General features: G+C 34.8%; 1 protein-coding gene and 7 non-coding genes across 10 annotated transcripts in view; 5 read left to right on the plus strand and 3 right to left on the minus strand.

The window, feature by feature from the left end:
- The window catches only part of LOC148172735 (FERM and PDZ domain-containing protein 2-like), a 56,612-nt gene that overhangs the window by 7,691 nt on the left and 26,035 nt on the right, over nucleotides 1–22,886 (minus strand). For all 3 annotated transcript variants that reach the window (XM_088038577.1, XM_088038578.1, XM_088038579.1), the window contains 3 exons: nucleotides 17,746–17,897; nucleotides 8,725–8,912; nucleotides 2,452–2,604 (listed from right to left, as the gene is read on the minus strand). In XM_088038577.1, the coding sequence (XP_087894703.1) occupies nucleotides 2,452–2,604; nucleotides 8,725–8,912; nucleotides 17,746–17,896 (492 nt within the window). In that variant the 5' untranslated portion in view covers nucleotide 17,897. The remainder of the gene's footprint in view (nucleotides 1–2,451; nucleotides 2,605–8,724; nucleotides 8,913–17,745; nucleotides 17,898–22,886) is intronic.
- On the plus strand, nucleotides 4,062–4,133 carry TRNAQ-CUG (transfer RNA glutamine (anticodon CUG)). Its single transcript has one exon. It is a non-coding gene; the product is annotated as a tRNA-Gln (tRNA).
- TRNAQ-UUG (transfer RNA glutamine (anticodon UUG)) lies at nucleotides 4,349–4,420 on the plus strand. Its single transcript has one exon. It is a non-coding gene; the product is annotated as a tRNA-Gln (tRNA).
- TRNAQ-UUG (transfer RNA glutamine (anticodon UUG)) lies at nucleotides 5,276–5,347 on the plus strand. The gene has a single exon. It is a non-coding gene; the product is annotated as a tRNA-Gln (tRNA).
- Nucleotides 6,056–6,127, plus strand: TRNAQ-UUG (transfer RNA glutamine (anticodon UUG)). The gene has a single exon. It is a non-coding gene; the product is annotated as a tRNA-Gln (tRNA).
- Nucleotides 8,585–8,656, plus strand: TRNAQ-UUG (transfer RNA glutamine (anticodon UUG)). Its single transcript has one exon. It is a non-coding gene; the product is annotated as a tRNA-Gln (tRNA).
- TRNAV-AAC (transfer RNA valine (anticodon AAC)) lies at nucleotides 11,353–11,425 on the minus strand. Its single transcript has one exon. It is a non-coding gene; the product is annotated as a tRNA-Val (tRNA).
- Nucleotides 11,692–11,773, minus strand: TRNAL-AAG (transfer RNA leucine (anticodon AAG)). The gene has a single exon. It is a non-coding gene; the product is annotated as a tRNA-Leu (tRNA).

Consider the following 22,886-nt stretch of genomic DNA (forward strand, 5'->3'; position numbering starts at 1 on the left):
TAGTGAAACGGGTGTTAGCCGCAATGTGCGATAAGGGAGGTTACGTGTAGTTTAGAACCACTCAGGATTAGATTGTCGTCGTATATCACACGTGGACCCTAGCGCCCAACTTTCGGAGCTACGACGACTTCAATTTAAGTTTGACGTGCAACGAAATGAATAAAAAAATAAAAATTCTATACAAGCGAACTTTACCCTTTTCTCTTTAATATTATCTAAACAGAGAAATTCTTTCTTTTGACGTGGCATCTTAAATTCCAGGCAATGTATAACTTTTGAGTAAATATTTTACTGCGATGTTACCGTTGTAATGGGGTTGAGCTTCAGAAAGACGGAATTGCCTGCGAAACTTGACAGATTAAAGATGGTGGTTTGTCCATACGCTATTTCGGGATAACGGATATAGTTAATCTCTCCGAGGAAACAAATGCTTGTCTTGGTGCTTTCAGGTTCTTTATCAAAGCGGATTAAAAGAAGCCTGTACTATCGTACATTCACTCTATTTTCAAATTGTATTTTGGAAGATGGTGAACAATTACTTTTCAATAAGGGTAGAAAACGCTGGACAAATCTGTGCTTAAAACCATTTTCGCCCGGAAGTAAAATCGAGTTATCCGATATTAAGAGCATCTTTTAGTTCTATCGCTTGAGCAAAGCTCCCTGAGGAGGTAATGTGTCGACCCACGTTTCGATAAAGTTTTCCTTCTACTTTTGGTCGAAAATTATCGCCAACTAATTTCAGGATATCTAACTAGTATTTGGATGTTCGCTCGGAGCTTTATTGTCACTCGTTTAAAACAAGTTGTCACCTTTCCAATTCGCTCTCCTTTCTCATTTCATCCGTTCTGAATATGATTTCCACGCACTAGCTGTTTACTTTCCGCCACAATTGAGTCACATTTATCGATTTTAATGCACAATAGAACTCGAGATGTCCCTCGGAGTAGTAAGTAAACAGTACTAAATGGGAATCTCTTCTAACCAAGCTTATGTTGTTATAACTGTGTCAATCATGTCTCCTATCTGTAGCAAACAGTGAGCTCCACTGAACCACATCATATTAAAACTGGATGCGTCCTTTTCTGCTCCTTATCTCAACGTCTGCAACAAGTTTTGTAGAATAGAAGCTGAGATCCTATCTGAAGCACTTAACTAGATTCTCTTTCGTCAATTTATAACCCTTCTCATCTTTAATAGGTGTCGCCGTGGAGCAACAGAACGATGAAATAAAAAAGTAGTTTGCTCGGAACAGCTTGCGCATTTAGCAGATTAATTCCGGTTTTGGACTGAGTCGAAAAGTAAAAGTGCAATAACTGATGCCCGACCCTCCTATTACAAAAACATGAATTTCAGACGCAATTTATGAGTGAAAGACCGCACCATTTTGTTCTGAAATACGCCCACCAGGTGAACTTTATTTCCAGCAAAATAAATCCGTCAATACGTCAAAAATTAATTGATTAAACTCGACCGAATTAATGGCTTATATTCCATAAGTTTATTTTACTAAATCCCGAATCCATCACGGTAAATTAATTAATATCATAATGTAAAACTGTACTGTATTGTTATTAAATTGGTGGGATAAATCATCCACGTCCATTACGTTTAGTACAGCCTATCCGAAATATGTTGTAGTTCATTTACTAAATTCGCCGTCGATCGGTTAGTTAATTCATTAAAATTACAATTACGCGTTCAGCCACTTGTAAGTTCAAACAACACCTGCTATCGATTTTAATTTTAACTCATAAATCTTATCGCCTAATTCCCAATTCGTTGATTATCCGGATGCATGAAAAGAATTTGGGGTGCTTATCTGGAAAAGTTACAATTTTAACGAGCACCAAACTGGAATTGAAAAGCGGCGGACAAACTTTTTTAAATACGACTCGTTAGTAAATGGGGTAGAAATAAAGTCGAGGAAAATTGATTGAAAAGGGTTCAGGACAAATGTAGACGTTTGCTGTAGCGGTTTTGCTGCGGAATTGATCTCTTTTAGGAGGCGGTTTGTTACCCAGATCGTCCCTGTTTCTACAAAGTGCTCTAAACTTTGTTAGGAAAGTTATGAATAATGCAGATAATGTACTAAAATAAATAATCGTTGACGAAATTATTTTAATTAGAATGAGTAAAACGCAAATAAAAAGAGAATACGAAATTATCTTCATTACTAGGACGCTGGAGATTTGTATATGAATTTCATGCAAACGAAGTGTCATTCTTGTACCTTCAAAATTATATTAGCATTACACGTTGTGAAAGTCGAAAAAAGTAGAAATTATTACATTCGGTAAAGTGGATCTTTCTTTTATTTCTTCATTTCGGGTCGGAAACTGCGCGCTCCTGCTGTATACTTACCACTCTTCCGTGTTGTTTTTCAAAATATTATTATAAACGCTTCCGCATTGTCATACCAACGACCAAACTGGGGATGAATCTATTACTTACCTCAAGAAGATACATCAAAGAAGCTCTTGCAGCAACTTGAACCTTGGTCATATCAATCAACACTTGGTATAGCTCGCTGCTCAGTCGTAAACTGGCCGCATGGCTTGTTAAAGTAACTCGTTTCAATGTTTCCCCTAACGCATAAATCCACATCTGAAAAAAGAGAAAAAATTCGTCTTGAGTTTGTAGGGTAGTTTCGATGTCAATTATAGAAATAATCTTTTTATTTTAGGGTTATAGTAGTCGCCTTCACATAAAAGAACAAAAACGTTGTGATGAAGGGTCAACACGATAAACTACAATGCCAATAAAAAACGAACGGAACAAAGTAAACAGTAATTTTACATGATCGCTAACCATAAAATGGAATGAACAAATAAAGGTATTGTCCGATAAATGAAAACGATAAATTGTGGAAATTGACAATCACTGGATAAAGCAATCTAAATTACTTTAAAAAAATCGCAGGACAACAGGAAGCAATTTTGTAAACACAATTATGTAAAAAGAGATTTGTACTTTTAACTTTTTATACTTATGTAAAAATAAAGCAATCAAAAAAACTTGTAGCGATATGTGACTAAGTGGTTTCAATGTAATCATCATGTATGTAATATAATTAAATTTCATGTTAATAACTCGTTATAATTGTTATGCATGAAAGTCACATATTTTTTTTAAATATCTGCAGAATTAAGAAAACTGAATTTTTCAAGTAGCAAAATGGTGGAGGCGCCAGGTTTGTGACGATTTAAATTAAATTCTCAGTGTTTGCGAAAAATTCAATTTCGTGCAATGTTATCATTTTCTGGTGTATTTCATTCACAGAAATAAAAAACAGAAATAACAAATAAACGGTGGGAATAAATTTCCAGTTTTTCGTACAAATAAATTCTTCAAATATCTACAACATTAAAAGTGTCAATTTTTGTTCTGTTTATGTACGTTAAGTCGGTAAGTTTTGTTTTTTACGGATACTTTTTAAACTTTAAATTCAGTGTTGTGGGCTGAGAGCAGGAAAATAAATTTTTAAAATCCTTCCTTTATGCTGCCATTCTACAAGACAGAAACAGATTATAGAATGCTTTTTACTTTTTTAATATTTTAGTTTTAGTATTGTTGATGCATACGAGCAACGTTATAAATAAAAAAACACGACTTACTGCAACGCAAATGAGGTATCTGATTTATCACCCTCTAACTAATGCATTGAATTGTTATGGAATAAATTAGAATTGTTTCTAGCTTTGGCGAAAGCCCTTCTAACTCCTTCAATGAAGTTAATTAACCACAACTTACACCAAAGCAGAGAATTAAATTTCATTTGTTTCGCGCTTTACACATTAAATTTATTAAGATTTATAACGCTTAAATACCACAAAAACGTTGCTCTCAATTCAATTAATTACACGAAAATGAGAGTAAAAAATTGTCACAAATTCACAGTTTCATTTTCCTTTGTTCTCATCTCCACTAATGAAAAAGTATAATAAAAATGTAATCAAGTTACCGTTGTAAAAATTTGTTTAAAATAACCAATAATGTAATTTGAAAAGTTAAAAAAGTCCGGGGCCTTGAACATCGCATATACGCTTGCCTGCTACCACGCAGGTCCCATGGTGTAATGGTTAGCACTCTGGACTCTGAATCCAGCGATCCGAGTTCAAATCTCGGTGGGACCTCTTTTTTTTACTTTTTTTTTAACATTAATGGAAAATTTTAATCTCCTTACAAAAGTGTTAACTCTGTAAATATTGCTGTTATCACAACAAATTAACGTCAATTCGAGTTATTAATAATATGTAAACATTTTTTAGGTACTATAATTAAATAACTTATCTTCTTTAAAAGCAATGTGCTTTTTACGACGCCTTGAGACTTTTGAAATAGTATGAAAGGTTCCATGGTGTAATGGTTAGCACTCTGGACTTTGAATCCAGCGATCCGAGTTCAAATCTCGGTGGAACCTATTTTTGCAAATTGTGTATTTTGCCCTGAGCTAATTATAATAAATGAGGGCAGTTAAATATTTCTTTGTTCCATATTTTTATTCGCATAGGTGTAACTATTAGTTATTTTATACAGAGCACGTCCGAACAATTTTATTAAATATTGGAATTTCCTCCTTTTCATTCATTCTGCATGATAATAAAATTATTTTTAAATTATTTTACCACTATTATTCCAACTTTAAAAATGTCCTTTGTCCTTACTCCTAACATGAATAAAAACGATGAGAAAGCTTCAGAATACAAATTATGTTGGTACTCTGCCTGTCATCTTTTGACAGTATGAAGTTAACGGTGATGCTGTTGTTATGTGTCTTCCAACAGTTGATCGATGCAAACAATGCCAACTTGAAAAACCTAGTAAAGTCGGGTAATCGCGTTTCTTTTACTACCACACGGTAATTGTACATTCTATGTATTTTATTATCAATCTTTGACTGATAATAAGAAACGCGCAGCCTTAAAGAATAAAAAACCACAACATTGCAATTAAAATGTTTGGCGAGAATAGAACCGAAATCACCGATAGCTCGTTTCAACTTTTCATTTTTTGCAACGAGAAGCATTATACTCCTCGAATAGTTACTTCTTTTTTTTCAATTAATGAGCTTTAATACCATCAGTGTCATCGTTACAGAGGTTCCATAGTGTCATGATTAACACCCTGGACTTTGAATACAGCCATGTGAGTGGCTGAGTTCACGGTGGAACCAATTTTTTGAAAAAAATATAGTCCGTGTGTAATTTTTGTGCAGATATGTTGTGAAAGCAATGCGCATTTTACGTCGACTTGAGACTTTTAAAATAGTATGAAAGGTTCCATGGTGTAATGGTTAGCACTCTGGACTTTGAATCCAGCGATCCGAGTTCAAATCTCGGTGGAACCTATTTTTGAAAATAGTGTATTTTGAACTCAGCTAATTATAATAAGTAGGAGCAGTTAAATATTTCTTTGTTCTATATTTTTATTCGCACAGGTGTAACTATCAGTTATTTTATTCAGAGCACTTTTTAAAATATTGGAATTTACTCCTTTTCATTCCGGGATTTAAGGAAGACATTTTCTGCATGATGATAATATTATGCGGAGACATTTTACCATTATTATTCCAGCCTTAAGAAAGTCCTTTGTCCTAACTCCTAACATATGAATAAAAACGATGAGGAAGCTTCGGAATACAAATTACGTTGGTACTCTGCCTGTCATCTCCTGACAGTATGAGGTGAACGGTGATGCTGTTGTTAATGTGTCTTCCGACAGTTGATAGATACTAACCCTGCCAACTTGAAAAACGTAGCAAAGTCGGGTAATCGCTTTTCTTTTACTACCACACGGTAATTGTAGAATCTAATTTATTTTACTATCAATCTTTGACTGATAATAAGGAACGCGCAGCCATAAAGAACAAGTTTGGTATCAAATAAAAAAAACACAACATTACAATTAAAATGTTCGGCGAGAACAGAACCGACATCACCGACAGCTCCTTTCAACCTTTCATTTTTTGTAACGAGAAGCATTAGACTCCACGACTGATTACTTTTACTTTTTTTCGATTAATGAGCTTCAATATCATTAGTGTCATCATTACTGAGGTTCCATGGTGTAATGGTTAGCACTCTGGACTTTGAATCCAGCGATGCGAGTTCAAATCTCGGTGGAACCTACTTTTTGAAAGAAAATATAGTCCTTGTATAATATTTGTGTAGATATGTAGACGTCCTTCGTTTTAAAATATTAAAATTTTCGTTGCGATTTCCACTATTTTTGTTAGTATAATTACTTTTGGGGTTTTGCTGAAATCTGGCATTCAAAAATGTAAATGAAATGTGAACCTTCAAAAGTTTAGTTGAATACTCTTTAGTACACGACTTAATTATTTTATTATCCTTTGTGCTGTAGTACAAAGAACATTCGCTGTACTCATCCGCAATGGAAAGCCTATCCCAAAAATGTTAACCTCTCATTCAATTGAAATTTCAAACAGAAAGTCTGAAGTTGGAAACTATTTGTTACGGTAACATGTTCTTCATAGTTTCAAATCTTGAAGTCACCCCAAAAGAACCGAAATAAATGACTCCGCTAACAAGTTAACGTTTATCTTCTTTATCCAGACGTCTGCTTCGTATTTACCTCGACTAGACAACTTGAGAATACAACAATAACTTCGTTTTTATTGAAGCTTTACACCCATCAAACACGGCGCTTTTATGAAATCAATTAATCTTGATCAATTGCTTTGAGCACAAAAACTAGATTGAATTTTATGATCGAACGATTATTAATAATCCCAAATCTAGGGTTTACGTTCGACTTGGGAAACAACTGGCTCGAAAAATTGCGGAGAATAGTGGAGTAATTGCATTTCCGTGCTACTGTAACTCAAAGTTAGACTTCCGTTTGAATAATGGCAATTATGACACACAATAAGGAAAATTAATTTTCTTGCTCTGTGCGAATTAAAATTGACAGTTTCGGTTCGAGAGATAAATAAATAAGACGGACGAGAAGTTTGGGAAACTTCTTCGTTAACCATTATAAAGAAGCAAACAATTTAATGAGTACCTAATTTTAATAACTTTCGAATTTAAGGCGCTTATCCAACTTAGCTCCCTGCGGTAAACAATTCGAAAATATCCATTGAAATGAAATAAAATCATTTCTCTTGAAATTAACAACGATACACCAAATATTCCTCTTCAAAGTATTATATTATATTAATTAATTATTTTATAATTATACAGATTTATTATGAACACCATTATTCAAATTGGATACAATTTATTGTCAAACCAATTATCCAAATTGGATAGAATTTATTGATTAATTAAAATTGTAACCCTCCATTCAATGGGTTTGGAATTACAAGTGCCCACAAAAATCGTGTTTAGAATTTGTGATTGCTCTAATTTTGCAATAATGAAACTAATCCACGGCCTTTCAACATCGTTATTACCTTTACTACAATAATTATTGATTTGATGATAATTATCGTTAAACAAAACATTATTCAAAATTAATGCACATGAAATTAAAATCAGTTTTATAGTTCAGAAATCAGCATCACATACTAATAAATGAAGTACGCAGATCTACAATATCAACATTTTCAGTAAACAATTATCAATTTGCAGTAAAAATGCAATTATACATAACATAATCTATAAAAACAGAATACCGACACAGGACTTTTTATCTTCAGATAAGCCGATCAAAGTACAAAAAAGTACAATTTTGATCTATTTGATCCTATTCATCTTGCTGGAAATGCGCGAATATGCATCAATAATTTCTTTCTAATTTTTCAACATTCAACAACTTGAAAAGTCGGTTTTTAGTATTCTAGACAACTTACAACTTATTACAACAATTGCAATTATTAAAAGTCAGTTAAAAACTGTTATTTGGTGATTACCAGAACTAGTGATTATTGTAAAACTAAGATTGAAGATTTTGCCAAACCAATCTTCACTTCTTCAGTTATCTGGGTTTTAAATTTAATTAAAATTAATTGACAAATAACAAACATATTTGACTGAAACAACTTAAGTGGGCCACCCGGTAAATAAACTCTAAAACTAACAATAAGACTGAAGATTTTGTGATTTGAAAACGCCATGAAATCCCGAATAAACGTGTTAGTGGTAGTTTCGACATTTACCTGCCAGTGCTGAAACAGACATGCCTTCATACTTTTACTGCTTCCTTTGATCACAAATTAATTTTGTGGACTTATTGCATATTTTTGCCTTTAACGTAATGACGTATTGCGAGTTTGATGAAATACTCGCGTCCGTGCCAACAAAATTAAAGCGCAAAAAACAACATCAATATTTAAATAAAATGAGCAGAAAAATTCAATTCAATAAACACACCTTTTCTTACAATGAATACATTCGTCCTTTAAAAGGATCTGTGGAAAACGATCACTCATAAAATGTCTGAAATTTTAATCGGCACAGGTAATTCACTGTCAGTGATATAATTAATACCCTCGAGCTTCTTCTCCTCAACAAACAAGCCCACGCAGCACATTCGTTTCATTTCTCTCGAAAAAGGGATATTTTCCCTCTGAAGTCACCCTCCTAAACAAAATTCGCTAGAGATAATACTCCAATTATAAGGTTCCATGGTGTAACGGTTAGCACTCTGGACTTTGAATCCAGCGATCCGAGTTCAAATCTCGGTGGAACCTCAAGAGTGTTTTTTGTTTCAGCATCAATTACTTTTTGTCGAATGTGCTCTCGTAAATTAAACTGTTACCTTTTCTGTCTCCGTGTCTGTGCATTGTTTGTTAGGCCTGTATTCAGGAGCTAAATAACCCGTCAGGTGCGCTGGGGGACCACATCCAAATACTGTACTGGTCTGACATAGTTTCACCCTTCCTCGGGATGAAAGCATGAGGGTAGACGGTGTTACCAGAGGAATGCACGAAGCACCTGAAGCGCCATCTGCAACAAACAAAAGAGCTTGTCTAAACGCAGTTTGCGTCACGGATGCCAGCGATGGACTAAGAGCTACAAAAGCATTTATCGAACATAGTGAACATCACGAAAATTTTATTTGTAGAGTGCACTTGTCTGCATGATGATCTAATTAGGATCTGCAAATAAAAGAATTTAGTAGGTGCGTGATGTTTTGTAACAGTTAAGAAGTGTTTTGATTTTTGAGAACTGTTCAAAAGAGCTATGAATTCCATTATAATGTAAAATTGATAAAAACTCCAAAAGATGCAAAAATAAATATGGTCTAAAAACGTTCTTGTACCTTTTACTTTAGATGCACTGCAGAAATGTTAGAAAAAACATACAGCGCTTGTGGGTTGTTTTATAAAGTTTTCTATAATCTCCAATTTGCTAATGAACTGCGGTTAAAATAAAGTTTTGTGCATTAATTAATGAAAAGTTCTTTATCCTCAATACGAGTATAAATTTGTTTTATTTTGTATTAAAATCAACTATGCTATAATAATTTCCAACATGGTCCGTTGACTTTTTATTAGCTCTGCAAATAATGTAGACAAAATTACAATTGCAGTTGTAAATTATTATTATATGTATTTAGTATGTATTAATCAACATATAAATTATTTACAATGAATGAAAATTTAAGTCATTCCAAACATTGGATTTTATTCAAAAGCTGAGTTTAACAAATAACCAAAAAAAATTTCATGGCCTTGTATATACCCTATTTTTATGTCCAAAAAAAAATTGCCTAGCATAAAATGTTTTGTTGAGTTTGACATTTTTATTCAACTTTTTTACTTTCCGTACTGTTTTTTGTATCGACTTCATTATATTTAAAAAACTTATAAACGTAGGTATGATTCATAATAAAAACGAGAACACCGTATACATTTATTTACATTATTCGCCTTCATTTAATATTGTCACTTTTCAATTCCAGCCATTTGATATAAACTTGGGTTGATATCGAAGTTCTGCTGACAAGCGTAAACAAATCACGCTTTGCCCTGCTATTTATTTCCATTCTTTTGCGAAATGGAACAATAAATTTTAACTTAACTGCAACGGTAAGGAGATAAATTGACTGCTAAAGAAAGGACTTACCCAAGCGCCAAAATGAATGAATAGAAACCGTAATCTAGCGGATTTCCAAGGATAACTTCTGGAACGGACATAAATGAAACAAATTTCTTTGACATTAGAGGAGAATTTTCAGTGATCCTTTGAAAAATAAAACAACTGTGAAAGGTTTCCCGCTCTTTGTAAGAGACTCCTTAGCAACTTTTAAAATCCTTTTCGAAGCCTGTTTTCTCTTTACTAAAGAATATTTCCTGATTACATTCTCTTGTTGACTGATGCCTTAATATAACAGGTGGAGTGGCAGACAATAAATCGTCTTAACTTCTGATTTGGTGGCTTTGCCTCATCAATAAAGCAGGATCTCATGTCAAAACATAATAAATGGTGGTGTATGGCTCAAATTGAGATGATCACTCCATTTTGTTGAAATTACTCGAGTGTTTACACAACACGAAACTCGAACAAACAGGATTAATTTCAATATTAATTGATTTATCTGTTTAAAGACATTTGGGATTATACTAATTAAGCCAGAGGATAAGATTTATGAATGTTATCGGCGGTAACGGCATCTAAAAAGATTTCAGCATAAAAGCTAATTCTGCACTAATTCTTTGAACAAAACCTTTTCACTTCTTTTGTCACAATATTTCCAGCCGTGGAACAATGCATACTCAAACTTCCAGTTCTTTTTCTTGCTTTAATTCAAAAGCTTTCGGCAACGCCCCTTATTTTAGCAATTCCATTGCGATTTTCAAGTGTACCAGCTGCATTGTAACAAATTATACTTACCTACCTATAAGAGAGCATTTTAAGTTTCCACACTGTTGGATGTTTAATTTCTAAATATTCTGCAATTTTAACATCAATATTTTTCATGACTCATAATAAAAAATAATGTAGCAAAACGGTCTGTAAAAAATATGTATATTATTGACAAATCTGAAACATTTAAAGAATAGAAAGAATGAAACGCATTTAGAAAAAGTCTGGATAAGTGGTGCTTTACCCCAAAATTGCTAGGGTGCTCAAAGCGTAGATGAAAGATCGAAGATTGGTCAGATTTTGGCTGTTTATTTGACTACAAACTAGTATCTTTAGAATTTCCACCAACATTAGCTGAACAAAAGTAACTTAAAAGATCTTAATGCCAGCTTATACAAAAATTAATAATGTCTTTAATCCGATAATTATGGTTTAAATAAAGCTGGGTTACTACATATCGAGAATAAATTTGTGGCAAGCAAAATTTGCCGAAAAAGCGTGTCTTGAGAGGTCCGGCCGCGAGGAGAGAGTTCATTTTCGTTATATAAATAAAAAAAAATCTCAAAAATAAAAAGAGTGTTTCCGCCCGGGATCGAACCGGGGACCTTCCGCGTGTTAGGCGGATGTGATAACCACTACACCACGGAAACTTGACTATCTACAATGTAAACTGATAACAAACGGAACATCTCGCCTAATTATATTACTTTATTGATCTCTATTACCCACAGCAACATTTTTTTTATTAAATGGCAATTAAGATAATAAAAAAAATCTCTTTTATAACGATATTTAACTATTTTAGCTTCAACATATTAGAGAGAAGCGTTAACGCCTTTAGATAAGATTTTATTTATATCCCTAAACAAAATTCAACCCCTGAATTCCAAATTCCGAATTTGTGTAACAAAAAACCTGGCAGCGGTGGGATTCGAACCCACGCCTCCGAAGAGACTGGTGCCTTAAACCAGCGCCTTAGACCGCTCGGCCACGCTACCTTGCTCTTATTTTTCACCATCACCAAGTCGTTGACAAAGCAACAGTTCAAGTTGGCGTTTATCCAATTTCTACATTCCAAATCGAATTTCCTGTTACAAATCTCCCTAATTGAACAGTTTAAACTGATGCTCCGCTTCTGCAATTAGAAGTTCGTGTTGCTGTTGTCGGTGGTGCATAGCGAAATTTCTCTTGATTTATTTTAGTCGAATTGTCACAAACACGAGGAACAACGTTGCAAATTTCGATTAAATTTCGAACAAAGTTTAGTTTTTGAAACAAGCTATTAATATTAATTAGACTGGTCAACAATTAAACGCCAAAGCGGGGTAGTTTCAATTAAACATTTCACTATTAATAGGCGTAATATGGATTCGCTGATCATGTGATTGATTACTTATATTTTAATCACCACGCCAAATTCGAAACAAAGATTTTATTGGCACTCAATTAATAAGAGGCGCAATCGCCACTGCCCGTGCGTCGCAGGTAACACCGTTTTTCCATATCACCCCCAAAAAACGTCATGCAAGTGACGACTACTCATAAAGTATACACTAAAGCAAATAATTTCAAGAGTTGCTGTACTTTCTTTTTAAAGACATTTGAGTAGATTTCCAACTAATGAGTAAATTTTGATAAACTTAGGAAAATTTCTCCAGACTTTTGATATGCTGATTTATCTCCTGTAAGATCGTCATTTCGTCGTCCCCCCCAAAAACTTTCATTCAAAAAAAACATAGAATTATTCTGCAACACACATCCATAAATCATTTTTCTTTCGCTTTGCTATCCCGTGTCCCAATAGCTTGAATTGCCATCTGAAATAAATTACTATTGGGTAGACGGTCCCATAGAATTGCTCAGTTACAATTATTACGATAAGCTAATTAATCACAGAACTGCCTTGAAGTGGCCTCCCGACATTTGACATTTAAAAAACCTGTGAAACTTAACCTTCTACTTGATTTGGTGTGAATTTTCTTCGAGGCTCACTAAGCTTTCTAGACTCTTAAAATTAACCTCTAAAATTTCCATTTATATTCCATAATGCAAGGTCTCCCCGATAGCGTAATACAATTTACCCGTTCGCATTTAGAAAGCCACGCATCCGCAACAGCCCTTTATAATTTCGCATAACAATCTGCGTCGAGTAAATTTTCCGGAACTATAGAGAACGCAAAGCTCTCCTTAAAGTTACAAGCCGTAAAAACTAAAATTCTGAATCATTCGCGCACTTTCAAGCTATTCCCAGTGGCTGAGGCTCCGACAAAAATAATTAAACTCCCCTCTTACACGAAACAGTTTTCATCATTCAGACAGTACCCCAGTCATGAAATGAAGCTCTAAAATTACGAAAGTACGGGAGAATTGGACGATTGGTTAAACAAGGGTGGTAATAGCAGATTCTCCGTTGGATCATATGGCATTTTTGAATCCAAAATGAGGGCGATTTTAATCTCAACTCCTTTGACAATTTGATTAAAGTAATTTACATTTGGTGGTCGAAACGAGTAGAATAGGACAGTGCTATTGGTTGCGTCAAGTTGCATGAGATTCAGATGCGCATGCAATTTGCGGGTGCAAGTTCGAGTGGTAATGGGCCGTGCAAGACCTAGAAGTGCAGTGAAGAGGGAATTTTCCCCAAATGAACTCTTGAGGACAATTAGTAACAGTGAAAAACGATGCGCTTTTAACGTTATATTTTTAAATTTATTCGGCTGTCCGAGTCCAGAAAGAAGTTTATTAAAACAAATCACTGAGTGGTTAAAAGCTCGAGGGTCAAGATACGGAAACGTACTCGCACGTTTAGTTCGAAAATTTTCAACACTCTTTTTGCTTTACGGGATGATCTTTATTAGGGTTTGGGGTAAAAACCTGAACAAAATAAATATGTTTAAAACAAAAATAAACGGCTGAACTAAACATAAATTCCGCTGAAACGCTTGTGCTTAGAAACCCATTCGCTCCTAATATCAATCGTTTCAGCAAATCTACTACTATTGCTATTAAACTGCGTGCTTAATTAGTAGTACAGTGAACATTCGATATAATCAGTCAACTCGACTGGAAACAAAAATGTTGTTGAGCTCTTTTACACGGTATTTTAACGATTGGCATTGATGTGATTATATCGAATAACCGAAAAAAAAATTGTTGACAATATCAAAGGTAGTTAATATTAAATACAACCACGAAAAGCCTAAAACTCTTCAAAAAGTGTTAATTTTTAATGCACCCCTAAAGTACCCAAATATCTGTAGACCATCAAAAATTGGATACGCAAAAAACCTTAGAAATCATCCAAAATTATTTCAAGAGCAGTTCAAGAAAAATTTTCAAAATCCGTTGTTTTTAGATATTCCAAATAACTTTTTATTTCTGGACCAAGCCATTTGGCGCATGCAAAAAACACCAAACAACAAAGAGGGATATTTGGCGCCTTACAAAACAAAGCAGAATCCTAAAAATTTTAATATTTTGCCATTTTATATTCTATTTTAATTAAACCGGAAACGTCTATTCAGCCCGGCATAATTATGATAATTGCTTTTTCCTGATAACTTATCTGTACACATATTCCTGAAGTGCTACATTAGTATAATTAGAGGAAATTAATAGCTAAAGCTAATGCTCACTAATAGCACTTTAGAGAACTAACATGTAATTTTGACAATTTAGTGTGTTCTTTTTTGCCCGAACAAGCTTCAATCAATACAAGAAATCCTTATCCTTGACTCAATCACAAAAAGTGGTAATCTTGCAGTAAATAAAATCGTCGCAACTTTTCAAGCTTTCTTTCTACATCCGCACCAGATTTCGCCCATCCTTTATTTTTATTAAAAAGCAGTGAAAAACGCTTGAGCGTTATTAAAATGCCAGTTTTCAGTTTCACCAAGCGTAAATCTCATTAGCTTTGCTGTTTTCCCCCCATTTCATTTGCAACGGCTGCCAGAAGTAGATTCTAATGTGTTGTAATTAACATTAGTGTTTTAAGCGTTCGCTAAAAGAATAGGAATTATTGATTAAAGGCGCAAATGTGGAAGAATCTTAAGAGGATTGAATGCAAGCTGTGTTTAAAATACTCCCGAATGTGATTAGGAGAAGGTGGCAAGTGTAGAATGATCCGGGAAAGCCAAAATTTTACGAGCAGTAAAGCTTTACAAAGCTTTTAATTCTTGTGTTTCTGTTTCACGCTCCAGATTTAATTTACAATATTTCTGACGAGGTGAATATATCAAACGTATCGATGTAATGGCATTATTCGCGTGTAAAGCCTGACACATCAAGTTAATTAAAGCCAAGGATACGCGTTGTCCTTCATTAAAGTATAATGGATCCATTATCCTGTATCGATTACGGAGGCGGTCTCTGACAACAATTTGAAATATGGATCTGCCCTTTTCCAAGACCAATATCAAAAGACGGAGAGAACAAAAAAATGTCAATTATTTTTAATAGGAATGTTTGCAATAAATTATACGGAATGTCTACCACTTCGGAGCAAAAAACGCAAGGAAATTCTGGCAGATTTCGCCCTTTCGTTACGCGCAAGTCTAAAAATAACTCAGAATTTCCGCAGGTAGTTAAATTTTATAAACAAGCGCAACAACGTATCAGAAAAACATTAGATGCACCAGAACTTCATTATCTTTATTTACCACTTATCGCGCCTCCTCCAACTTCCCTTCAAAGAAAAATAAATATTTATAACCACCTCACATTCTCGTTGAAATTCATGAAATCATGATTAATCGCAGTTCAGGTAGAAAAAATTGACAAGGATGCGCGTTCATTTCGTCATTTATTCGCAATGAAGCTGAAACTTAAGCAGCCACGTTTACTTTGTAACAAACAGTCAGAATAGCTTGAAAGAAACACGGACAGTTATCAGGATATCCTTCTTCCATGGAAGACAACTGGATGTCATTACCGGAAATGGTTGGGTGTCATCTTAGCGAGATTGATGGGACGGTCAAGTGGGATTAAACTGGCATCAATTGAAAGCCGTGTTTGATGCCAGAATACGGATTACCACTCAAATTTAGGGGAGGAAAAACAGACCGGAAAACTACGCAAGGTTTAGTCCGAGTGAATTTTACAGCGGCGACAAAAAGCAAGTTGTAATCCTGGTATTTTATCAAAGACAGCTAATTGTTAAGCTAATAGCTCCCATGTAAACGAGTTTTTTTGTCTTAAACCAGACTCAATTAAGAGACGTGCCGTTTTTATAATCACGTCGTTGCACTTCAAAATATTATTTTAAACCTCCTACACTCACAATTCTCTTTTGTTACGTCGCGACGCCATTCATCTTAACCATTCAATAAACATCTGGCGCAGATTTTCTAGATAACACAAATTCGAATAAGTAAGGGCTCTCTGGCGATGTATAATAAAAATCTCCTCGTCATGTTCTTGATAACGTGCAACAAATGAAACCACTTAGCGATGCGCTTTAGCACCTCTTTATCTTTCAGCTCCGACGCAAAAAAAGGACAAAATTATGCGAACCCGAAAGTGGCGATGACGGAATAAAAATACGACTTCAAACGTGTCGACGATTACACTCGAAAATCTCCCCGTCAAAAATAACTAATGATCATCTACAAAACATACGTTGAATTTTTCTTTAGAATTCACAGCCGGAAGCTGGAAATATATTGCGTATATTTAACAAGACGTCATCTGGGTTTTGTGGCGTCATTTCCATAAGACGATCTCAATTTTTAAACATAAGAAACTCGTTATAGAAGTTTGACCACAAAAAATATCAACGCAGGGTGCCATTTTCTCTTCAGACTTCGTTATAGAAATTCCTGCTGTTCCGATAAACGAAAATTAAATTCCTGAGATATTCGGGAACTTGTCAGGCAAAATTTCGCCGTTTCGAATACTCCGTAACATTTGTTATAAAACACTGTAATCTCCCATTTCTGTTGCAAGCTTTTCGACGACTCCTAACAATGCTTTTGGGAAATAAAACGCTACTTTATGACAAAAACACTACACGAACGTCGTAAAATGCGAAAACTTCCAAAGTAACGTTGAATAACACTCAATTAACGCCGAATAATCGTTAGCGAAAGATTTTCAAGTGATCCATCAACTTCTTCGCTCGGTTGTCGTCGTCTGCGATAAACACAACATTCTTGGCGAAGGTCGCTACAAATTGTTTTCTGGTGTTATTTGTAGCTGAAGGCTATTTTCCTGGATACGATGAGGATAAATTTCAACAGCCCTGCCATTCATCAGACTGTGAATAGCAAATGAACACTTCGAAGTGCGAAGATTTCTATGTGGGACTACGGATACGAAGGGAAGTCAGCATACAATTCCTCATGCTAAGATTACAAGAGAAGTCTAATAACAGATTTCCTCTACGCAACTGGAATCCTCGGTAAGTAAATACATCGAAGAAAAATCCTGAGATTGAAAGGAAAGGAAGAAAAATACACACGCAAGATACGTGGTCGGCGCGATCTGGAAGCCAAAATATCGTAATGGACATCTTAATTTGGAACACCGAATTATTAGAATTAGTTTACCTGCATGTACGTAGGAATATTTGTGGTTATACATAGTTTTGATAACACAACTTATTCGGGTTAATTTGAAATTTGAAAAAGCACAGGCAATGCATTATAAATTTACTGTAACATCCTTGATGTAAACTCACTTTTACGATTATGAAATTCCTGGTTTTACGCGTTGTTTTAATTTACGTTGACACGTTCGTCACATTACTGAGTATGAATTGAAGAGTCCGGATTTACATATTCGCATCCATTTATTTAAATCAGTGGCACCTGTCAATGGGATGCAGATACATTCATATGACGAGGATTAATTCCAACCAGAAATAATACAGTCATCCGTTTAAATCAAATTTTTGTGAAAATAGTTGAGCACATATTTATCGAACGAGGTACTCTCGTTATATCGAAGTGAAATAAAAGAGAACTGGGCTTACCAGATAAGAATAAATCTTGCAGAGCTTGAACAGCTTGACACAAGATAGCCCAGCACTCGGGCTCGGTGAGGCCCGAGGGACGTGCCGTCAGGAGTTCCCCCAAACTTGGACCTCCATGAAGACGAACTTCTTTGATGCGGGGCCTTGACATGCTGAAATCACCACGAATAATAATTTAGAGGCGGGAGTAAAATCGATTTGGTTTTAATGATTGAAGATTAATGACTTTACAAATTTGGGAAAAGTTCTTCAATTAAATTATTAAAGTATTTTCCTGAATCCCTTTTCCGGTATCTCGTAGAATCGTCACAATGTAAAGAAACACAAGTGAGCTTTCTGAAGTTTCTGCGAAGCTCTCCTGAATGCGGCAGTGATTAATTAAAGCTTGGAAGTACATAATGAATACAAAAACCAAATTGTTATTAATTAAATGAACAAAGTTAGTTTTACTATCGTTTATCGTGCGCTAAAGAGTGGAACTAGTCAGATTACCTACCAGTCATGAGAGGCAATATTCAATAAACTGTCAGTGACACGAAACTTCAAACAAATTTAATTATCGCCGAATTTCACTAGCAAAATTTCAATAATTGGGCTCGTTATTACTGTTAAGAAGTTTCCCAATAAAACTAATACACGGAAAAAATAAAAACCTCAGAAGACGGATAAAATAGAAATGAGCAAGATCAGCGATGCGATTTTTCCAAATGGAAAGATTCACTTCCTTTTCGGAGTATCATTAATCTTAATATAAAGTTCAGTAAGTGACGTTGCAACAGCTTTTTACTCCATTACATTCTTGATTGTTTCGGCTGTAACGCTTGTTATTTTCCTGGAAATTGCTTGGTCCATGTCAATTATTTCCGTTAGATTCTTCTAAATCTAATTCTAGTCCACTGACGAGCTTCCTGTTTACAAAAACAAGAAGCCCACTCAGTTGATAGAAAGCGTGACAACAGATTTTGAATAACTTGATTTTAACAAAAACCGATGCAAACTCATTATTAAAGTTTCATTTTAGCGATTTTTTATTAGTTGGAACGTTTTTTCATCGCTTCTGAGCTTCAAACTCGACAGGCCTTCACAAAGATTTGGACGTAAATTTGTAATTCTATTCGATTCTATTTGTCTGATTTACACAGCTCAGTGGATATTGTACGAATTTTTGTTAATTCGAGTATACAAAGACGTAACTGCGATTACAATGGCATGCAAGAGCGATTTAGCTTCCATCACCGCTGACGTTGCGAAGAATCAATAAAGGTGTGTTTCTTCTAACAAAAAACTGAAATTAAAGACGTCCGTTTAGTTATTTAAACAATTGAAGTGGTAAAAACCCGGCGCATCCACCAAATTTGGTAACAATCCGTTGATCGCTTTCTCACTTCCATCATTAACCCCTCGATTAACCAACACACCGAAAATTAATCAAGAGGAGAAAATCAATCCGACTCTGTCAAGCGGCGTATTGATCCGAAGTCATCTTCTGACGAGAGTATTATACATGAGAGACGATCTATTAACTCTATGAAATCCAGTTACTGAACACTACTTTTTAAAAATTGCCTAATGGAATTCTTCGGTGAAAATTTTAGAACGTGAGATTAAACGCACAAGGCAATTATTTCTTCTCGTTTGTCGAGAACTTGCAAAAGTAAAAGCTTTTGTCAGCAACCAAACTCAATTATTAGGTGTAAGTTAGCTTTTAACTGATCTCCAGACTTCTAATTCATTATTGATTGTAGACTATAAAGACAACGATATTAACCCAATCTACAAAGACGTAATTAACAATTTCCCGACCCAAATTTCTTGACATGCTGTAAATATCGAATTTGGACACTTCATGTAAATGCGATGTAGATATAAAATCGTGAAAAAGATTTTCCGTCGCGTGACACCCAATCAAATTTTTTGTTCGGATTATGAAAAAACAATCACGATACAGTCAAGGAGGGATTATTTCCGGATATAACATCAATCTTCTCGAGAATTCTTAAAGGCCTGTCTCTACGGCGCCAAATTTTCATGCATCTGAAAGCAGAGATTCGTTTCTGGCTGATTTCCATGTTGGAGTAATCTGTCCACATTTATGTGATGTACGGTTTCACAGACTCCAAAATGACACTGATATCCGTTCATGCGGTTTAACTCACGGAAAAGTGTCATTTTTTGTGCTTAGCCTGTGTAAAATTTATCGATTTCGTCTTGGATGAGATTTCTTATTGAGGCCGCAGAGTTGCACTGTGACAAATTGAGCGGCTGTGGTAATTTCAACTCCCATTAATAAATATTGTCCCTTCTCTTCGGTACCTTTAGAATCATTAATAATTCATTCTTAAAAGCCGCCTCTGTAATAAGCACAACGTGTAATAAATATCCCAGTCGTTTGAAGATTGCAGATAAATGTGAGGTTCTCAATTTGTCAGAACTTCTTGACCTCCTGTTCAATTTTTGTTTTTTTTTGTGTTTTTCGATGGAATTGATCTGATCTTGAGTACAACTTGAAAATTTACGGATGCAATTTACTGGAAACTCCGAACTGCTTGTCATATATACGTCTTCATGGCTTTCGGTAAAATATCTGCGACATCAACTTAATTTATTAATGTAGCATCGATCGCGAAAGGTGAAAAAAACTCACTCAGACTGGTTGTTATTAAATTAGTTATTGATTTTACAATGTAGAAGTACATCTTTAAGGAAAATATTTAGACTGTGAAGTAAAAAAATGTAAACTTCAATTCCCAAATGACGCCATTAACACTGCAACGTCTAATCTAAGTGACCAAAACTTGTCCTCAATTTGCAGCGGAAATGTTTTGATTGATCGTCTTCTGACACTCAGAGTTTAACGATTATTGCCCGCTTTCATCCCCAAGCAGTGAACGTATTTATGGTGATGGTGATATCAGGAAGTAATGGGACAGGGCTATAAGAAAGCAATCTACACTTTTTATTTTCCTAACCATTGCGTATAAAACGTCAGCGCAACAATTTGACAGATTGAGCCGTGTACTCGATATTCAATAGTCTGAAGACCATAAATAAAGAATACAGTAGATATAAGCTACATATATCACTGACAACTCGGTAATCCATCAGCATCGACTTGCACTCTTTTGCGTCAACCGGAATTCTGTCTGCTTTTCTAAATAAAGCAGGATCAGAATTTCTCCAATTGTGTGGACGGAAAAAAGTCGAACATTCATGCTTTCTGTGAAAAATGCTAGAACGTATCGCTTTATGGTACGGAAATGCATACTTCTTGTATACGAAGGAGAAAATTGATCACTTCCTTTTGTTGGTTTCGTATTAAAAGATAAAAGGATCGAAATGTAAAGGTTTCAGTTGTAAAAGCATTTTCCAGTTTTTCAGCTCTGTGCATGTATGCATGCCATTTATTAATGATGTTCTGGCACTCATTATAACAGATGGAAAAGCGTTTTTGTTTTGTGAAAACCACTCATTTTTTAGGAAAACAGATGACCAAATTCACACAAAAGTTAAGTTCTTATGATACTCAGATTCAATTACAGACTTAACCGAGTACGTAATCATTTCTATTCCGGCTTTGAACTAGTTCTACAAAACTTCCAATCCTAAAATTACTAAGAAGTTCTTAGAAGCAAACCTCGGAAAAACAAGTAGTTTTAACTCAATTAGTCGCGGTGGAAACTTTTGGTCAATAAAAGTAAAAACAGATAGTTAATACGTTATCTCAATAAAAAAGTTGCGTGCTTCGACCTTTAAATACGTAGATTAATATTATCGCTCGTTTATTCATCACAATCACATTCTGCCAAAATTGCTCTTTAGTTTGATGATTAAAAAGATTATCTTCTTCAGTTAAAACTTCCATTTTAATTAAAAGAATGAAAGATGCTGTGTCATAAACATGAAGATAACAGTGAAGGCTAAAAATAATGAATGAAGGAGATTTTACTGTTGATGATCGTGTTTAGTGGCTGCTAATTATTATAGCACATTTTCATTGTGAAAAATTCTCAACGCAATGAAAAATATATCATTAATACATCCTGAAAATTCTTTTCTAAGACAAGCCCCGGATTTTTTTAGAAATCAGTTCCTTATCACATATCCACATCTTCTTCCCCATTGAACACCCCGTCATAGACATTGGCACCAGCGACAGTAATAATTCCGTCTTCCCGCATCATTTCCATATCTTGAGTAAGTCATTTCCGAGATTTTTCTATATCGCTACCATTTAGAACAACCGTCTCATTTCTCACAGTAGCTTACTCGGACTCTTTCAACAAACTTTACAACTCCCAGCTTAATTTACAAAACTTCCGGAGAGATAGATGAAGCTTATTCCTTCTCTCAGTGTAGTTGTGTGAAATTATTTTTACATCGAAGGTCTTAAAATAAATGAAACGGCGAACTAAAAGCGAACGGCGAAGGAATCAATCTTACTTGATACCGCTTCAATGATTTGGTTTCACGATTCACCAGCGGAGCCAATGTTATTAGAAAATTAATAAGATTCGTGCAAAAAAAATAGATGTGTGATAACTGTTAAAGATGTGTTTCTAATGAAAAAGTTTGATTAATCGACGATCGGGTCCGGTTGGGACGTTTTTGCCATCCACATTTTTAATTACCCACGTCTAGACAAGGAAAGGGCGTGCATGAACTAGAAACAGTGCAATTTAGAGAGATGCAAATTGTTGGTTTGCCTCATCTTATTTTATGCAAGAAATTTTAATTTGCATTATCTACGTGTAATGGTAGTCGGGTAATAGAGAAACATTTTCTGTATTCTATTCAATGCACGTAATAAACCTGTGTTTAGAGTTCTACTTGTAACATAACTAGTTATTTTTCTCAACTTGACTTTAACCTAATATTTGGACTTTTAACTTGTTAGATGATGACGACAGGACTATTGACGAACTCGGAACTCCGGTGTTTGGCCCATAATATTCGGCTTCGAGTTGTTGCAATGTTTGCAAACTAAGACAATATTCCATGGAAACAAAGACTGACTGCAATAAACGTGACTTTACAGTTAGGCGATTCGTTAAACAGTGTATTAACCGGCCTAAAAATTCGATCAAAAACATTTCTTTTAAATTATAGTGTCGATACATAAAACAAACATGTGAGACAGTAAA

This window comes from Gnatocerus cornutus, chromosome 6 (genome assembly GCF_029298725.1).
Source record: "Gnatocerus cornutus isolate USDA-ARS CGAHR chromosome 6, icGnaCorn1.1, whole genome shotgun sequence".
Lineage (NCBI taxonomy): Eukaryota > Metazoa > Arthropoda > Insecta > Coleoptera > Tenebrionidae > Gnatocerus > Gnatocerus cornutus.